The following is a 21002-nucleotide window of genomic DNA, read 5'->3' as shown; positions in this document are numbered from 1 at the left end:
TTTTTTGAAAATTTCTGAAGTTAATGAATGTTATATGGTTTTTCCTGCTCTGAAAATTATTTCAAAAGTTATTTTTTAGTAGATTTATTAAAACTAAAAGTCTGCTAATAATAAATGTCTTTGAAAATTGATTTGTTTTGGGATAGTTTCCAAGCCACTATCTGGTAATCTCTTTTTCTTTGTTTTTCATTGTGATACTAACAGATGACACAGGAAATGACATGTGTTTCAAGATTTTTCAGATTAGCTAAATCAAGTATATTTTGCTAACACTTTGCTAATCCTTTTGAAAACTACCTTCTCTTCTCTTTTTAGTTATTTACAAATAACTTTACATAAAGATTATTATCTCTTTTTGTACATGTCATTATGTGTTACACTTCAAATTCCATTATAAAGTGTTCTAATTAAATGCTACTACCATTGTAGCTTAATTATCTGAAAGTTTTTTTAGCTTTGAACAATCTTTACATTTTCCAAAATAAACTCTAGGGAATCCTAGTTCTGCAAGATATTGAAAATGTTATAAGCAAAAAAAATGGTTCTGTGATGATATAAGTTGGACTTCTTTGCTCCAAAACCATTCAGAGCTTTATAAATATGTTAGTGTGCAGAGTGATTTTCTAAGAGAGATATAACAGTCATGGCTTTTTTTGCAGTTTCATGATTTGGGAGCAACTGGCTTTCTAATTTTGTGGATTAGTCTAGAGGTCTGATTTTAAGCAAGTTGTTTTATTTCTTGGGGCCTCCATTTTCTAATACTTTTAATACAATGAAATTCTAAAAGGGTACTAGTAGGTTGTCTGCCTCCGCCTCCCCATCTCTCTTTCTCTCAGCTCTTGGGGTAAATGTGGCCTTGACATCTGGGCTTACACTTCTTATTTGTTTTGAATGACAGGAAATATTATCTTTGAGAAGCTGCCTTATAAAGTCCCACATTTTTACCTAGGGTATTGATTTATTATTTTTCTTTCCTGAATTCTTTCTTTTAAAAACAAAACATTATTAGTGGGGATCCCACTGAGTGAGTTAGGAAGAGATACCTTGTTCCCTTGGAAACTTTATCTCTACACTGAAAACTCAGTAAACATTCTTTTTTGTGTTATGGCTTTTACAGTATCATTTCTTTAGAGTTCATTCTCTTAGTAAATAGCCAAGCATGGAATATATGTTGGTGAGTAGGTTGGACCTAGCCTCTGACTTCCTGGAGCTCATATTAGGCAAATAGTGGCAGAAAAGAGAAATTAAATAAATAATTACAGTTCACCATAAACAAACAAACAAATAAATTGTGATAAGTGCTGAAGATTAAAGTATAGAGAACTATGCATTGTATAGTAAGGTGGAGCATCTCAGCCAGAGGGTGCAGGGAAGCCTTCCTAGGTCGGGGACTTCATTCAGCTAGGCTTTGTAGGATAAATAGGGGATTGCTAGAGGAAGGGAGCTGGAGGCAGAGTCCAGAGCAGAGGCCTCAGGCCTGGAGGAACTTTGATTAGGAAGTGAAAGAATACCAGTGTGGTTCTCATGGGGGGTTAGCATTTGAGCTGCCAAAAGTGATCTCCTGATATATAAATGCATGATTGCACTTTTGCATTGGTGCACATATACCATTTGCGGACAAGAACCACTGTTGTTGGTTTATCACCTGCTTGGTGATTTTTGATATTTATCTGTTCCTGTCATTAAATATATAAAGTAAATAGTGTTCCATCATCAAAAAGTCTGGGAAAATTTTGCATAAATTCTGCCTAGAGGTAATCATGCTTGTAACCAAAATAACCCTTTCCCAGAGACAAAAGATAGGGACCTTAGGGACCGTCCATTCTTTAACCTCAAGTAGCGATTTTTTCCTGCATTCCTTCAAGGCATAATTTAAAATGGTCTCTAGCACTTTGGAAGATTTTATATTAATTATTGCTTGTCTTATAGTAACATATATGAAATAGAATATAAAGAAATTTATACAATTTAAAGAAATATAGTAGAAATCTGGTTTGACATTGTTATACTTCTTGTATTATTTTCTGGTGTTTTCTTAAAAAAAAATGTATATATATACACATACATACATATATACATATTGGAATTTGACCCTAAGCTTTGCTGACCACCTTGTTTTTGTTTTCTTCCTACTCCAGTCTAATGGGGTTGCAGCCATCATTGCCATTTTGGTGTTACTGCTGCTCTTGGGCATTGGTTTGATGTGGTGGTTTTGGCCCCTTTGCTGCAAAGTGGTGAGTAAGAAGGATTTGCAACCCTACTCTTTTTTTTTTTAATCAATGAGGTGTAAGTAAGGCCTGAAATGTAAATCAATGCCACATTGTACAATGACAAAGTTTCAATTAGCAAATTGAGTTTTAATCGTTCTTATCACTATAATAAATTCTAGAAAACATGCATGCCCATAGTGTTTATTATTAAACACTTATCATCTAAAAAATACTTTAAAATCAGGTTTAGAGGAAGAAGGGGAGAGATCATAGGATAAAAAGTTTTCCACTGAAGCATAAAAGAATTTCAAGTAAATTGAATGATATTTTCTACTGGATTCACTGGGAGAAATCGATGATCTGTCAGGTTTATTTTTCAGTGCTTTAATTACCTTTCTGAAAGATCTACTATTTCAGGACCTTCTTTAAACAGAGAAAAGAAAAACATTTTAGAAGTAAATCAAGTACAAATGTTAGAGTATCTCTTAAACAGTCACTTATAGTCATGGCAGTTGGTTTTAGTTTGAGTCATTTTTCATGTTTGAGTAAAACCCTGAAAGAATATGGGTGTATATTAGTTTTCTATTGCTACTGTAACAAATTGCAACACATATGGTGCCTAAAAGCAACACAAATTTATTATCTAACCATTATGTAATCATGGATCCAGCATGGGTCTCACTTGGCTAAACTGGGCTAAAATGTTATCTGCAGGGATATATTTCTCTCTAATGCTCTAGAGGAGAATCTGTTCCCTTGCCTTTTCCAGCTTCTAGAGGCCATTCACATTTCTTGCCTTTATCTTCAAAGCTAGAAACATGCATCTCTTTGACCATTCTTCTGTGGTCACATCTCCCTCTGATGCTGAACCTAGCTGGGACAGGATCTCCAATGTTAGGAACAAAGTGATAAGGTTGGATGCTTGAATAATCCAGGATAATCTCCCATCTCAAGGTCTTTAACCTTAATCACATATGCAAAGTCTTTTTTGCCCAGTAAGGTAATTTATTTATAGTTCCAGGGAATGAGGGTGTGGACATCTTTGTGGGGCAATTTCTACCTACCGCAGGGTAGAATGTTGAGTAATAAGTAACAGCAGATTTCAAGCAATCCAATTTGGATTCTTCAGGCTTCATAGAAAATATCCTGAAGAAGTACTTTCAAAGCATGCCAACTACTTATTTTGATAGTATTCCTTTTATTATAAGTGCATTATATATAACTTAGTATTCTATAGATCACACGTAGTTTTTTACATAATATTACTAGACTGCCTTCCCGCCCTGTGCCTTTGCTGTTTGATTTCAGCTTCCTTGCGACACTAGGCAGTGCTTTGCATTATTCCTGCATTTATTATTAATTGTACTTCAGTCTGCTTTCATGAAGCAACTTTACAATCCTTTATCTCAGAGAAGTTGGCCCATGGCGGGGCACAGGATTAACTTAAACAACAGTAGAGACAAGAAGCATCCTGTCTCGCTGAACTAATCAGTTTCCTGCCATTGCAATGTATGCACAAACGGTTTCCTGTTATAATCTTGATTATCTTAGATATGCCTATTTTAGTGTGGCTACCATTCTTGAGTCTAAAACTAAAAGGCAAAAAAAAAAAGGTGCCTTAAGGTGATTTTTGCTCCTTGTTTTTTTAATTTAAACTTTGAAATGGTGGATTTCCTTCCTTGTTATTTTGCAATTTCATTTAGTATTGACCAGAAGGCTCAAAAATGTCAAAGTATATGTTTTTTTTTGTTTTTTGTTTTTCTTTTTAAGGCACTCACAAAAAAATGCAACGGACTCTTTTGAGAGGTTGCTAGATGGGCCCAAATGAGGCTTCAGCATCATTTTGGACTTTATAGAGAGGATTCAATCATCAGGTCATGAGAACAGATTTGTTCCAACTCCAGGACTCTGCAGATTACGAGTCACGGAGTGTATTTCTTTATGCCAGGCATAGAGGGGCACCTTTAAAGTGTGTTTTCCGAATGTCAGGAGGGCTTCTAATCCTCAGAAACATCAGGAATGCTTGCTAATTTCTAGAATTTATTTAATAGAGAGAAACACCTTTATATTACATTTAGGAATATAGATTAAAGAACAGCTAGTCCTGAGTATGAGCTTGTATTTTGATCTTGGTACAAAAGAGTCACAGCAAATATTTTCTAAAGTAGATTTAAAAGCAAGGAGAGAAGGTAGAGGCAAAATTCGACATTTATTTATCCCTTGGCAATCTAATATGTGCCCGTACTGTGCTAGGAATTAGGCAGAGGGGAGTGTACAAAAATGATTATAGTATGATATGTAAACTAACCTTTTAATATGTAAAAACAGATCTGTGGCCAAAGTGTAAATGGAGGGACACGAGTGCTCCAATAGCAATCTGTGTAAAGACCAGAAAGAACACAAAGGAAGAGGGATTTGCCAGAGTCAAGGGACTGTTTCAGAGAAAACTGACTGAGCCACTGACTCCAAACTGAGTTTTTAATAATGAATAAATTGTTGGCAGTTGATGAGGGACATTTCAGATGAAGTGTGTGCAGAATTACGAGATGTTCTGGCGTGCATTAAGGAGGCGTAGGCTGAAGCCTAGGGTGCCAGTGACAGGGAGTGGTGAGAGATGGTTTGGGATTTAGGCATGAACTTTATTCAGGAGGGCCACTTATGTGTTTTAGAAAGTTTGAACTGACCCCAAGGATGATGAGAAGCCACTGAAGAGATTTGCTCAGTATAATCCCCTGAAAGAAGCTTTGCTTGCTTCTTGGTTAGTGTTCTGAGGTCTGGTCCTGGCGGAGAATAAGTCTATATCCAACTGAGTTTCAGCAATTGAAACAAAAAGGCAGTGACAGGTAGTGCACCTTAAGTATGGCTGGAGAAAGTATCTCTAACAAAGTGTAGCGAGTTGGAGTATAATACGGAAGCTAAGAGAGCTAGAGGAACGTGAAAGGAAAAAGGAGACTGTAACCTTGTGGTAAAAAAGAGATCTTGAGTGTATCAGAGGGTATTGTAGTACAATTGCAGGGTATTTATTTTATTTTGCTCCTTTTAGAGAATATATACGTGCAATGCTGGATTAGAATGTGGGTAGTTAAATAATTCTTAGCAGCATTAACTTATTAGGTATCAGTTTCACTTTGATTACTGTTTCCAGTAATATTACTTTTTAATGGGAAGTAAAATGCATTTCTTCTAGCTTGGTGTTGGACAAATTTCATTTGAGCGTGTTTTAAGTACTAGTGGCAAAAATTTAAATCAGTCTTTCAACTGAAACCTGACTAAAGAGCCACAATGTGTATTCTCAGGCACAGCTAGATTATATCTCTGAGCCACCTCTTTGGGAATCACATGTTAGGAGCTCTTATCAAGGTAGACAGCCTAAAACAAACCCCTGAACAGAGGCCTCTGTATTTGTCACATATTCTTAATTCAATCATTTCAGATTTCATGAAAATATCGGTGATTTAATCATTTATTGCTCAGAGATTAAAATTTCACAGATATCTAACAATAACTCAAAGATGACAGTGTTACTTATATCTTAGGCAGTGATTCTCAGTCCCCTCACCCCCATCCATTTCCAGAGGCTCTCAGAGCAGTGGCTGTCAAGTTCCCAAAGGTGGCTGTTCTCTCTGAGGGCAAGGAATGGGGCGGGTGCTATCCCTAGGGATTAATGCAGTTTGGAAAAGGCCCTTGTGGTAGGCTGAGTAATGATTCCTAAAATTATCCAGGTCTTAATTCCTGGAAACTTAATGTTATTTTACATAGCAAAAGAGACTTTGCAGACGTGATTCAATTAAGGATTTTGAGATAGGGAGTTTATCCAGGATGACCTAGGTTGTTTCTAAATGCAATCACAAGTGTTCTTATAAGAGGGAGGTGAAGGGAGATTGAAGGAGATTAGACTACAGAAGGGGAGAAAGCAATGTGACCCTGGAGGCAGAGATTGGGTGATGCAGCTACCAGCCAGGGAATGATGATGGTTACCAGATTTTGGAAGAATAAGGAACCAGGGCAGCCTGCAGAAGGAAGCAGCTCTGTAAACACCTGATTTTAGCCTTGTAAGACTCACTTTGGACTTCTGGCCTCCAGAACTATAAGAAAATAAAATTCTGTTGTTTAAAGCCACTCAGTTTGTGGTAATTTGTTACAGCAGCATTAAAAAATTAATGTACTCCCTAATTGATTCTGATAATCTCCAGGGTTGGGAATCACTGTTTAGAGTGGTTGATTTAGGAATTCCTAGTAACTTGTTTTTGGATAAACTCATTAAAAAAAAACTACACGGGGTACAAGAAGTTGTAAGATGGAAGAAAAAGAAATATTCTTTAAAATGTTTGCAATGGTTCTAAGGCTGTTAAAATCAATATGTATTTTTTAAGTTAAAATTACTATTCTGTTTTGTTTGGGGGAACTGTAAAGTAAATATATATAGCGATTTATATACTGAATAGAATTTGCTTGTTTCAGAGTGACAAGGAATGTTTGGAAGAAACAGGTTTCTAAATTTCAGAAATATCCAAGGCTTAGATGTTATTAGAACTAATTGACAACAGGGATCCATGGACAGCTTTCTCAGGGTATTTGTTATTTGCTAAAAGAAGCCAGTACAATTCCATTCATATTTAGATATTGAACTATTAAATTGCTGAAAGCTAGAAATTGACATTTTTGCTTTTCAGGGAAAAGCAAAGAACTTGAACCTTTAGCTAAATGTTGTGTTGGTGGACATACCTCCTTAGCTGTACCAATTTGGTATCAGGAACAAGAAACATATCAAAGTCATAAATATTCCCTCTAGAATATTTACAATAAAATTTTAGCCAAAACCCTTAAAAAGTTACTCTGCCAGTTTAAAAAAAGGTACTTTTTTGTGATACGTAAATGAATTTATGATTAAACAATTATTTATGCGATTATTTGCTGAACATTTCTCTCACTTTAGAGTCTAATAATTTCATGAAGTATTGTGCGTGTTTTACTCATCATTGTAAACTAGTTATGTTGCACAGCAAGCACTTATCCTTCCTGAACTGTCTCAATTCTTAAAATTGAGACTCTTCATATCCTTTTACCTGGAAGACAACTTCAAAATAGGGTAAACTGTTGCCAGTTTAAATCAAACTTCTGTCAGCTAGGGAGAAGTATTGTGCATGGGGGGATTCATGGTACAATGCATGGTAAAATCATTAAAAATAATGATTTTAATTGACTTTATTTAAAAATGTGTCCCTTACAGTATATACAATAGGAAATATGGCCTTCATAATTCTATGTAATAGGAACATACAAAATTTTCATTGTAATAAAACTCTGAAGTAGAAACAATTTAATTGTTTTCTAGTTGCTTCTACATATACCTCACAAAGATTTCTAACCAGAGGGTTATGAACTTCAATGGAAAAAAATCTTTATATTTACTTCTAACTAAAATTTATCGTTTCCTTCATTTATGAATATAGACTACTGTCCACTAAAGTATTAGCAGTTCTGAAGACTTTGTCACCACTAGTAATCACAGATACCCTAGATCACATTTATGGTTGTTCAGATATTTTAAAAATACCTTTTACACGTATCACTACTTTAAACTTATAATAGCTCCTAGAACTACTATTATATTTCATTATTTAATGAATTAATAAAGAAGCACATATTTCTATATCACAGATTTGTTTTTACATATTTGGTAATTATATTTCAATATAATTAGGTTCCTTTAAATCCTATAAATTCCTATGTATTTTAACTTAGCTTAATTATTCTGAGAAGGGGTTCCTTCCATAGGTTCACCAGATTGCCAAAGAGGGTCATAGAATAAAAAAGGTTAAGGAAAAACCCCTGCAATAGAATAGCTGGACATCCAAGATGCTTTTAATATGAGATCATTTTGAAATTTTAAATCTTTCAGTTCATTTTAATGAGTATTTTCAAGGATAAAAGAGAGATGATATCATTAAAACCTTGCAGAATAGTGCACTCTCTGTGTCTGGGCTTTCCATGACAAATACAAATCTAAACCAATGATATTTAAAGAATTTTATCTAGTAATAATCATAACAAAAGAGCCCTCATGCAAAGCTGAAAATTTTAAGCACTAGCATTAGTGACTTGTGGAGTGTGTTGAGTTTGCAAACTATTCCATAAGGGAAAAGTTCTCATTTTTGTGTGAAGTTATTTCTCACCATCTGTTAAGAGTCCGCATCCTGCTCATTGAGTACCCTCAAATCCATCCTTTACAACTGCTTTTCTTTAACAAAGACATCAAGAACATCGTTCCTTTTCCCTTAAATTAAAAAATGGGACAGGAAAGATTAAAAATAAACTTGTTATGTATTGAATCATGAGCGAGAGATCAGAAAATATGGATGTTTTCATCATTGTTTAGCTAAGAAGGTATGCTGAGTTTACAACAGATTTGTTTTACTATCAGGATGACAGAAATGACAGTCCTGTAGTTGCATCATTTGGAATAAACAGACACTCCGCAGAATTACAGATGTAAGGCTAATGAGGTGGCTAACAAAGGCTTTTTGGAGTGTTGTCAATTAGAATGTGTTATACAGCTGCAAATAAATATCTGAATATGCTGGAAATGATAGATGTTCACTTTGCTCTAATGTCCTTGGCCAAAGTTCTCCATCCTCAAGGGAGTCCTGGGAGCGCGTTTTCCTTAGTGCATTTAAACGTTACATAAAGATCTCATAAATCTTGATTTAAAAGCCATTTAAAAAGTTATCTTTTTAAAGCTCAATTTGCTTGTAACTAAGTTGAGCTTTCATGACTGTGGATATATCTGACTGGAGCTCTATAGAATCATTTTCTTAGCCAGCAACAGCTGTGCTGTTTTTTCTAAATAGTAATAATGTTTCTACATTCACTTGTTTTTTATTGTCGAGAAGGGCTCTTGGTGCCTTTATTGAGTTACTTTGAGAGCAGCCTGAGTTTTTTTTTTTTTTGGAATGCACAATAAAACAGAAGTAATTTAAATTTTAATATGCCTTCCTTGCACCATTAATTAAAATGATTTATGTTTGGTTGCCTCCTTAAAATAGAATGTGATGTTAGTACTTACTGCTTCCATGGTGATGTTTTCCAACAGAGCATCATTTACAAAACAGGGTATCAAACTCTTCCTGTCTTATTTGCTTTGACAGCAGCACCTTTACTCAATTCTTGGTAGAATAAACTTTAGGACTCTTCTTTCTAGTCCCTATTTGGCATTTTAAATGGTATTTATTGTCTATACTTTCCACCAGTAATTTATTTGTTCAAAGTAAGAATCTTTGAACATCGATGAGTCTGTCAAGGAGGAAATTTGCTTTCCTGAGGAAGATGTGGTAACCAAGACCATATTTTGGTCTAGATGTTCAAAGCATCTAGTTTTGTGAGTTTCAGAAAAGGACTTTCCAAATTCCAATGTTAAGAGAATTTGTGTTTATGCATTTCAGAGGAAAGGAACTACACTGGCTCTCTGATCAAAAAGAGAAGAGAGAATGAAAGGAAGACTCACCTATATTTTAAACACGTTTTTATAACCGCTAAAGAGTTCTCTATTGTCTGTGGGCTCTTAGGCACTTAGATGACACTGCTAATAAATTGGGCTTTTTTTTTCATCACTGGCAAGAATCAGTTCTGAAATACTACTTATCTACTGTTGTTGTATAGTATCTTTTTTTTTTCTTTTTTTAATCCAAGGCAGTTCACTGTTGACAGTTCTTTTCACTCTTTTCTGAATATCAGAACATATGATTGCATCAAGCTGGCTGCAGGCTCCAGCGCTGACATTTTCTAGCGCAAAGAATGCCCACATCACTCGAACATTTGAAAAGTGTTAATGAGCAGATCAAAAGGACTGTTGCCTGAAGCAGCTAACTTTTTTTTTCCCTAAGAAATCGGCTCTTCTCCAAATTGAAATCTTCATTCTAGCAGCTAAGTAGATGAGATGTAATCCTCCCTGATGATGATAATAACATGAAAAAAAACTTGGAGAAAAATCAAACTCTGCATATGGTTCATAAAGTGGTGAAAGTGTTTTCCAGAATCTTCAATACAGAGCTGAAGGATGCTAAGTGGAAAAATTCCTGGCAACTAGGCAATATTATGCCTTTTAAAATCTGCAAATTCTCATAAAATATGGTGCATATGAATACATCTTTTTCTAAAATGAATGTGTTCTTGCACTATTTAATACAAGAATGGGATTCGCATGACTGTTATTTTTAATGTATTTGGACTAACAGTAAGGTTTCCTTTTCTCTTGCTCTAGTTTTACTGAAATGTAGGAATATCAATTAGACACAGATTTTCGTCATTTTGAGCTGAATGGCTTCAGATTATTTTCACTCTCCTTTGTTAATTATGAGGCTGTGTGGTAGAGTGAAGAGAGGGAACATTTTGAAACATCACAAAAAAAAAACAAAACCATTTTATTTCCTGTTCCATCATTTCTAGGTTAGTGATGTTGGGCATGTGAATTAACAAGTTATATCTCAAGAAAACAGGGATCATAATCTTTATTTTACATAGTCACCATAAAAATTAAACTATATCTATCTGTCTATCTGTCTACCTATTTATTTATTTATTCATGCATCCATCTATCCATCCATTCATCCATCCATGCATCTTAACAAGTAACTACTCAACGAATCTTAAGTCTTTTCTGGTTGTACCTTTTCCTTTCCAGTCCAAATCTTCTTTTGAAATGATGTCATATGGCAGAAAAGTTGAACTCAGAATTTGGAGGTAGATGGATTTGGGTCCTGGGTTCAAATTCTAATGGTTTCTCTATATATCCTCGAGCAAGTTATTGGATTTAGAGCCTCTCTCTCCTTACATTTAAAATGTAGGTAAGCATAGTAATGGCACAGATTATGAAAATAAGAGAAATATAGTGTGTGGTATATGTCAGAACCAATAGAAGGTGGGTATTGTTAATAGTAAGAATAGCACACAGATGAGTCATGGCTCTGTTTCTGTTTCTGAAGGTTCCATTATTTGTTGTGGTGGTGATTGTGTCTCTTAATTTACCAGGTCACAATTTGACTTAGACAGAGTTTTAAGGCCTTGGTTTCTATTGTTAACAATGTAGAAAATATACCTGCCAGGATTTCAATATTAATTTAAATTTATATTAGGTCACACATTTAGTCATATGTAAGATTAATTATGTTATTGGAAAAACAAACTAAATTTTCTTTTCTGGAATAAGATGAATACAAATGCATTTAGACATACGGCCTACTTAATTATGGAAAAGTATCGAAGCGAAAGTCCTGATGGAAATAATTATAATATATATATTTTTAAACATTCTATTAGAATTTTCATATTGGAAAGGACCTACAATTCATCGCATTTATTTCCCAGACGAAGAAGCTGAGGGTAGTCTTACATCTTCCCATCTGCCATTGAGTTTCTCCGTTCTCTCACTTTATTGGTTGAAAGAGAAATTTGATGCTTAATTTTCTTTGGAATTAGCAATATTTTAGTTTCATGGAAATCGTCTCTGTTTTATATTTATACATTTTTCCTCATTTTTTTCTTATAAATTTAGAGATCGGTTATGAGTCTTCGTAAATGTTCTCAGCTATTTCCTTCAACTCACTTTCAATCATATTTTTACTATCTGCTGTCTGCAGAGCATTTTATTAGGCACTGGTGATATTTATAAAAAAAAAGAAATTATTATTGCCCTTAAGAAATATACATTCTTGAAGGGTAATTGAAATTTTTCAAAACAAGCATATAAACCCATATAATGAAGTATGAATGGTTCAACTTTGCATATAATGAAGTATGAATGGTTCAACTTTGCAGCAACATATAGTTTTAGAAGTTTTCAAGGTTCTAGATAAGACAGTCATTAAGTTGGTAGACTAGTCTATGAAAGCTAGGTGAGACTTAATATTTTATTTGTGGGAAGCAAAGGGATCTTCAGTCTGCCTAAAGTAGAGGTACATATAGAGGGATATTCGTAAATAGGTTATTATGGCAGAACTACACCATGCTGAGGCATTTGAACATTGGGAATAGAAGAGCTGTTCATGTAAATGCACTAAAATGGAGCTTCGGTTTTCCAGTCTGTGGCTTATGATACCCGATAAAGAGTCTCTAGTAAAATGAAAGAATATGAAGATACGTCTCGTGATACTGTGTGAGTTTCTCAGCAGTGATCATATAAGGATTTTAAATTTAGATTCAATTTGCCCATATCAGTGCTAAATGTTATACAGGATAATGAGTATGACATAGAAAAAGGCAGAGTCATGGAGGAGTACGTTCAGTCATTCTCATGAGGTATACTGAACAAAGCTGAGAATACTGTTATGCCCTCAGAAATTTATATACCAGTGCAAGATGTACAGGTAATAAGCAGAGTAAATTTGAAATCCTCAAAGGGTATGAAAATGGGTTCAGATACATTATACTCAAACTTAGTGGACTGAAGGATGTTCCTGGGTGTTTTCCTAGTGAGAGAGCTCGTAACACTTTATGTAACTTGCAAAACTAAGAGAGGAAGCAGGATTCGTAAGGTTGTTTCAATAAAAGTCAGTAATTTATTGATTTCAATTGTGATCATTGGAACCATTGACCCATTTGACCAGAGAAACGATCGATGAAGCTTCTGTTGAAAAATATTGACCTTGTCTACATAGGTTATAATGAAGGATGGATTAGAGACAAATGAACAAGCTAGATACTTAATTTAAGTAAATAGAGCATGTAGACAATGATGCCAAAAAAAAAAAAAAGCTATGGTAATTATAGACTATCAATCAATGTTATCAATATGCTGTTAATTAAAACGCATAAAAAAGTGAGGACTGGTGGGGGTGCATCTGTTTTGTCTGAGGACTATTCACACTATTAATTCTGGAAAGCATACTTTGAGATATTGATCAAATGAATGTATACTAAAAAAAAGGACCAAGATGACCAAATAATTCAGAACCATTGCATGGTAAATGGTTGTGATGTTTACCTTTCAGATGAATAGGCTCAATAGATATGTGGTTATTATTCCAGTATTCAAAAATAGGAACTGCTGTCTTCTGGAAGGAAAATCAGATGTGTGTATGTGTATGTGTATGTGTATGTACGTGTGTGTGTGTCTGTGTGTGTGTATGTGTGTGTGTTTCCACATCCTAGGATCAGGACTAAACAGTGGAAACTACAGAGAGGGAGGATTTGGCATCTTTTGAGGGAAAAACTTTCAAATGATGTGAGTTTCTTGCCAATGGAATGAATTGCTTTGTGAGGTAATGAATTTCTATTTATTGCAAGAGTTCAAACATAGACTTCAACTTGGTGGGAATTTTTCAGAACACTGAAGTTTTGGTTGAATGCATTAAAGAGGTTGAAAATGTTGCACTAGAGATTTTTATAGTCTAGAGAATCTTGAGTTCATGGTTTTAGGTAATGATAGGGGGAATGTAATGCAGAGAATCTGTCCTTCCCTGGTTCTTCCTCTCCCTTTCTTTTCTCTCCTCCCCTTCTTTTTTTTCTCTCTCTCTCTTCATCTCTTCCTCCCTCTTTTCTGCCTTTCCCACCTTCCTCCTTTCTTCTTCTCCTAACTTCCATATTTTTCCTTCCTTTCTTTTCCCTTACAAAATACAAACTTTACTAAGTACTGGGAATACAGTGAGGCACAATGGCATAAAACCCATCCTCATGAAAGTTACAGTTTTTTGGAACTAGAAAAGGTTATCAACTCTGATAAATGCTAAAGAAGAACAAATAGGCATCTACGCATATGAAAGAAATCTGATCTGTTTGGGGACAATTGGGAAAATTCTTGGAGAAGGGGAACTATTTCAAGGACTATTAGATATAGTAAATGATTTGGTGAAGTCATTTAGAAGAGGGGAAGAAATTATAGATTATATGAATAATTTGAAACTAGAAAGAGTAATTTACTTGAAAGACACAGGGGAGATAGGAAGAAGAGATGGCTTTGTTGAGTGTGAAATGTTGATAGAGCTGGTTTTCATTGATCGACTTTTGACAATTGGGTTGCCAATGATAGGAGGTGATTCCTTTATATAAAGGAAATGCACCTATAGCTTGATAACCTTAAATTTGTTTTATTTTACTACAGTCTTATTTTAAATCTTAATTCTCTACTGGCATTTATTTCTGTGCTAAAGTAAAAATATACAGATTTTTATCTTTCAAAATTACTAAAAAGAACTTGAATTTTGTTTATTAATAAAATAAAATTGAATTAAATAAAAAGGCTAAATAGAAATAACATTTCTTATAGCAAGCTTTTCAAAACTTGAATGCTACAAGAAAGAGTTAGTTTGAGTTTTCAGTCAAACTAAATTATTGTCCAGTTAGATCTGTGTGGTTGTAATAACTGTGTATTTTTTCCTGAGATTTGATCTAAACTGAAATTTGAATGTTGAAAATATTATATATAAAAAATTGAGTCAGTTCTCTAAAAAGTATCAATAACATTAAAAATTTAAAAACCCTTAATTAAGGAAAATTTCAAACATACACATAGGAAAGACTAAAATAATGACTTCTATATCTCCTTTACTCAGTTTCAATGCTTCTCGATTTATGGCTAATCTTAATTCATCTGTAATTCCATCTACTTCCCCACCCCAAATTATCTTGGTGAAAATGTCACAGTTATATCATTTAAAATGGAAGTTTTTCAGTATATATATCTTTAAAAGACAAGCAGTCTTTAAAAATCGTACTCAGGACAATAGTAATATACTTAAATAGTGATACTAATTCCTTGATGATATTCATTTTCAAAGTTACTATTTTAAACTTTTGGAAATTTAATAACATAATTGAAAACATTCGACATTAAAAAAGTGAAGCAGTTATATTTTTAAACAGTATTTTTTTCTTAGTTTAGAGACTTGGTTGTATACCTGTATGATCAGAAGCCATTGGTACTTGGTCAATAATTTTCTAAGATGATGGTGCCAAAGTCCAACTCTAGTACCGGTAAAGGTCATTGAAATTATATCTCAATCTCTATTTTCTCACATAAAGAATTAACCGTATAAAACTTTATGAAAGAATATATTAAGTAATGATTCACAGGGAAGGAATCTTGGCTAAATGTTGGTTTGTTTTTAGGTTAAATGGTGGGGAATGAGAGTAAATTAATTTTCTTATCATCTCATCCAAAGCAAGCTAAGTTTTATATTGTCAATTTTGAAAAAGTCAATGAATCATACATAGCAGGGTGATTTTGCTAGTCAATTCCTACTCTGTTTGAGGGGACATATTATAATTAGTGAAAAATGTTTGCATTTTGACATTAGAAGAACCACTTAATGAAACTTTGCACAAGGTATTTGATAATGTTTGTTCTTGTTATTCACCTGAAAAATGAAGCTGCTAATATTTCTAAATCATAAAGATAAAATGAATGAATATGTATGGGGAGTTTTGTGAATTTTAGGTGCTCGTTATCTAGTTCTGCCTAGCAAATGACTCCACAACCTTGTGCCTCTAAATAGTTTGGTGTCTTTATGGTTCTGTGGAGACTGGCTCAGCTAGAAGATTCTTACTCTGGTGTTTTCTCACGTGATTACAGTCAGGTAGCAGCTGGGCTGGAGTCATCTGAAAGCTTAAGAGGCCTCTATGTCCAAATGAGATTCTTCTCTCACATGTCTGGCAACCCAGTTTAGATGGCTGACATGGCTGAGACTGGCCAGGAGCCTATCTCTCATCACTCAGTCTTTCCATAAGATTATCTTGGGCTTCCTCACAGCTTAATGGTATCAGCGTAGACTTCTGACATGACAGCAGGCTTCCCCCAGAATGAGTGTTCCAAGGGTGTCAGGGGAAGTGGTAAAACTTCTTTTGACCTAGCCTCAGAAGTCACGTGGTACCACTTCTCTCTCATGCTAGAAAGCCCAGATTCAAAGGGAGGGTTATACATATTGGGAGGCAAGGATCACTGGGAATGTCTTGGGTACTAACACAGTATTTTACTTATCTAATTATTTTTACAATCCTTACTGTTTCTTCTCTATACCACTTTTTATCATTTTATTTATTTGTTTATTTATTTTTTTGGACAGGTTATCAAGGATCCCCTGCCTCCACCACCACCCTCTGCACCGGTAGAGGTAAATAAATACCTAATAAGTGATATCTGTGTTTTTTTTCCCCTGTATTTAGATATATATCCCCAAGTTTGACCAATTACATTGTTGTTAGATAACTAAGATACCTATGTGTTGACTTTTGAATTATGAAAACCAGTTGTTGTTTGTCCTCTATAGTTTCTTTCATGTGCTAGAGGAATGAGTCCTTCACACATTGATAAACATAGACTGGCCATCAAGATCAGCAGTACATAGAGATTGAAATTACTTCTTATAGCAATATATCAATAGTTCTGCTGAACAAAATGTTGGAAAATCCCAACTGGTAGTTTTAAGGATGTTATTAGTTTCTTCAAGATGATTATTACAGTAGTCCTTATCTGTGATTTCTCTTTCCACACTTTCAGTCAATTGAGGTCTGAAAATATTAAATGATATATTCCAGAAATAAATAATTTATAAGTTTTAAATTATGCCATTCTGTTTAGGGTAATGAAATCTTACACCATCCTGCTCTGTCCTGCCCAGGACCTGAATCATCCCTTTGTCCACTGTATCCATGCTGTGTAGCAGCCTGTTGTCACTCTGTAGCTGTCTTGGTTACCAGATTGACTGTCAGAGTATTATAGTACTTGTGTTCTAGTAACCCTTAGTTTACTTAATAATGGCCCCAAAGCTCAAGAGTAGTGATATTGGCAGTTTGGATATGCCAAAGAGAAGCCGTAAAGTGCTTTACGTGAAAAGATGAAAATTCTCAACTTATTAAGGAAAGAGAAAAAAAAATCATATGCTGAGGTTGCTAAGATTTATAGTAAGAATCTATAGTAAGAATGAATCTTCTATCCATGAAATCTCCTAATTTATACGATAAATTGTATCATAGATATGTATTTATAAGGAAAAAACATTGTATATAGATATATAGGGTTTGATACCATCCACTGTTTCAGGCATCCACTGGGGGTTTGGGAATGTGTACCCTGCAGATAAGGGGGTACTACTGTACTTTTATATTATTCTGTTTGTTAGCCAAAATTGTGTTGGCAACATGAAATATGGGATGTGCGTCCTGATGTGCATCTTCAAAGCTTCACAACTGCCAATCTCTTTAGTACAAACTTCGCAGAGTTCAAACTTATATATATGTTGATGCTTTAAATGAGTATTGAAATGCTGCCCTAATTTTAATGTTTTATCTTTTTAAATAAGAAGCAATGAATAGGAAAAACAAATGATGCTTATAGCAACTTTGGGTATTCTAGTGAAATAAGGCAGATTCCTAAAGTTGTGGAAGGGAAGGAGTCCTCATTCTGTAGAACTCTACTTGAAATTTATATATGTAATCACAAATACATCTACACGAAAATATATAATTTTTACTACATTTCTTACATATCAATGGCATTATTCAGAAAAATGGTTAAATGTGAGCTGGTTCTGACTAAGCAATATTTTAGAAATTTAATTTAACCAGTTTTTAAAAACTGTATCTAAATAGGAAGAAGAAGAACCCTTGCCTAACAAGAAATGGCCAACTGTGGATGCTTCCTATTATGGTGGCAGAGGGGTTGGAGGAATTAAGAGAATGGAGGTTGGTATCTCACACAAAAAATGGAAACTGCTAATTTGGAATATATATTTCTAGAAGTATTAAGCCATGGAAACTGTACTTTTTATAATTCAGTATCTCAATACATCCATTTTTACTTAACACTGTGTTTTGGGGGGATTTTTTTTTCCCTGTGGGAACATCTTAGCCATTTCAAAGCTGTCCAAAATGAACTGACTTCAGTAGTCAAAGAATTGCATTGATAAGATGTTTGAATTTTAAAGGGCAAAACAAAGTTAGGGTTTTTCTCACTATTTTGGAAAAAATTACTGCAGAGAACATCAACTTTGAAGAAGCCAACCACTTAAAATTGCAACAATGCTTATCTTTGAAAAGATCCAATAGTTATGTATTATTTGAGGAGAAAATGTTAAAATATTTAATATTATGGATATGACTCATCTCAAATGTAGAGGAAGTGCATTTAAGGCTTTTTTTCATAACTTTTAGTTATCACTTATGAATGACCTTAATAAGTATTAAATATTTATGAAACGTACCAAATTTTTTGACTGGCTTAAATTGTGGAATAATTGAACTTTAATATTATATCTTAAACATCAAATGAGGTCTTCTTACTACCACAGAAATATTTTTCAAAGTGCTTAATTAATTAATAATAAGCATTCATTGCCAGTACTGAGCCCTTAACAATAGTTTAGATAGGCTATCATCTCACCCCAATGAGTAATTAAAGAAATTTTTTCATTGATATATTGACCTTATTATTAAACACAGATCTTGACATTTTCTCCATATTAGTCATCCTTTAATTTTACTTCTTAATAAGGAATTATTTTTGTGTTGTGCAGTCATTGCACTTGTCTCTTACTGTCGGATCTGCTTTGTCCCATTACTGCCAGGAAAAATCAATTAGCTAATTAATGACCTGTTGCAATTTTCTCTTTTTATTAAATTCAGATACCTGAGGAGTTTCCCCTTTTTAGAATAAATTTCAGTATTTTTCAAGAGAAGCCCAGGCCTACGTAATGTGGTTGTCATTACCAAAATGGTTATTCAAGTCATCTGATAGTGATTCTCATTTTCTTGAGCACTTTGGATCTTAAAATAATGCACATTTTCCCTAAGACCTTGCCAAAGCATTGCTGAAATAGCCTCTGAGACAAGTACCTCATTGCCAGTAAGCCATGGAAAAGGCAAGTGCTAGAAGCTATTAAGTTTATCTTTTGGAGAAGAGATTACGTAAGTGTTCATATGTGGGTAATTGGGAATATCAAGTAGTACAGAGAACATGACTGGGCTAGCTCTTGTCGTTTGATACAGAAGGAAGGTCATTTTCCTTTAGCTTGCTTTCGTTGTGTTGTTCTAGTATTGGAGGGGTGGGAAAGAGTATATTAGATGTTCCTATCTATAAAAAATATGCTTGTAAATAAAAATGTTACATATAGATATCTAAGTATGATCTGTCACAACTTATTTTTAGTTTATTTAATCTCATTCCAAAAAGATGTATGCAAGGGGGAAAAAGGTTTGACATAATGCGCTACAAAATGTTAGAATAATTTTCTCTGGATGGAGTGATTTTCAATTTATACTATATATTCTTCTATTTTTTCCTAACTTATTCGACATTAAGCATCTACTACTTACATTCAGAATAATAAATTTAATTCTATTTTGAAATCCACATGTGTAAAATACCACATGACAAGATATGAATATATTAATATGTGATGTATGAGTATATTTTAAATGAATAAATAATATTCCTACTGAAAACATTAGGAATTATGCCAGATTTTAGTTAGTTTAATAGTCCAGTGTTCCAAAGATTGAGATCTCTTTCTAAAGAAAAGCAAAGCATAGGCATGAGCTGAATGGCTCCTGAGTTAAAGGGTATATTATTAGTCAATGCTCAAGAAAGCCAAGGGCTCATGCACATTCTTGAGTAACTCACATTTCAAGTTTTAAGCATTGACCCTTAATATGTGATATTATATTGCCCATCCTGTTCGATTGAGGAAAATTTATGAAAAAGACTCACCCACTTTTAATAAGTCAAGATATATTTTAGCCGTCAATAATTCTGGCTTAATTTTATGGAGTATGCCATCAATGAGGTGGAAATGAGAATGAGAATGAAAAAAAAGTGAGAAAGTAAATGTGGGTATTACAAAGAGAAAACGCAATACATAAAAATACACAAAAATTGAAGTGAGAATTAAACATCTTTAAACTGTCTCAAACATGAACTTATTTAAAGGAAAATAGAATGCATAATCTGGTTGAAAATTATGCTTATTCAAACCTAGAGAGTATATCTCTTAAAAAAATACCTTCAACTGGGGAAAGTAGAAATTATAGAAATTATGAGCACATCTGAATTACAGAACATATCTTCATAACTAATGTTATTTTAAGCCAGTCTAGGGATTTTACCTAGAAATTTTTTCATACTCCTCTTTTAAATTAAATACTTAAACACCATGGTAATGGAAATTTGCAGAAAACTGGAACTGAGCTGATGTTAATAACAGCTGTTAGCACAACTGATCCACAATACCTAATGACTTCAAATGTGTGTTTCTGCCAATTCAATGTGAAACTGTTTTTGTTTCTTTTCTCAATTCTGAAATTGCTCCTTTATGATATAACCTCCTAGTCATCCAAATATACTCTGGAAATTATGGAATTTCATTGTAATCATGAAAACCAAGTAGAGTTGGAAGAATTTAGATATCAAGCTTGCACTTTTTGTTTTCATGGTAAAAAAAGGTCAGATATATGAACTCTGCTAAGGCTCCCTTAACAATCTATTTTTGTTATTCTTTTATCCTTTTTGACTATCTTATTGTAGTCAAACTAAAATTAAGATTTATACATAGAATGTTTATATTTAATTGCTTTGAGAGTTTTAGGAAAACTCTATAAAGTCTTTCCTAGTGTTAGAATTTGAGATTAAGATAGTCGTTTGTTGTGATGGTGGCAATGATGAAACAGCTACTTCATGAAATAACACTAATGGATTTATTTAATGACTTCCTTAAGAATTCAGCAGTTATATTTCATAAGCATAGTCTGTTGATAGTTAAGTCCCTAGAAATGCCACATTCGGTCAGAACTCTAGTTTAGCTAGCTTCG

The 21002-nt window shown here is 33.8% G+C and overlaps 1 protein-coding gene across 1 annotated transcript in view; it reads left to right on the top strand.

The window, feature by feature from the left end:
* ANTXR2 (ANTXR cell adhesion molecule 2) overlaps positions 1 to 21002 on the top strand; it is a 137735-nt gene that overhangs the window by 60155 nt on the left and 56578 nt on the right. The window contains exons 12-14 of the mRNA XM_039845547.1: positions 2139 to 2234; positions 16265 to 16312; positions 17790 to 17882. Of these exons, the coding sequence (XP_039701481.1) occupies positions 2139 to 2234; positions 16265 to 16312; positions 17790 to 17882 (237 nt within the window). The remainder of the gene's footprint in view (positions 1 to 2138; positions 2235 to 16264; positions 16313 to 17789; positions 17883 to 21002) is intronic.

Source organism: Pteropus medius, unplaced genomic scaffold, assembly GCF_902729225.1.
Source record: "Pteropus medius unplaced genomic scaffold, Ma_sr-lr_union100, whole genome shotgun sequence".
Lineage (NCBI taxonomy): Eukaryota > Metazoa > Chordata > Mammalia > Chiroptera > Pteropodidae > Pteropus > Pteropus medius.
The sequence above is the reverse complement of the archived record's forward strand: the minus strand, read 5'-3'. Positions and strand labels throughout refer to the sequence as shown.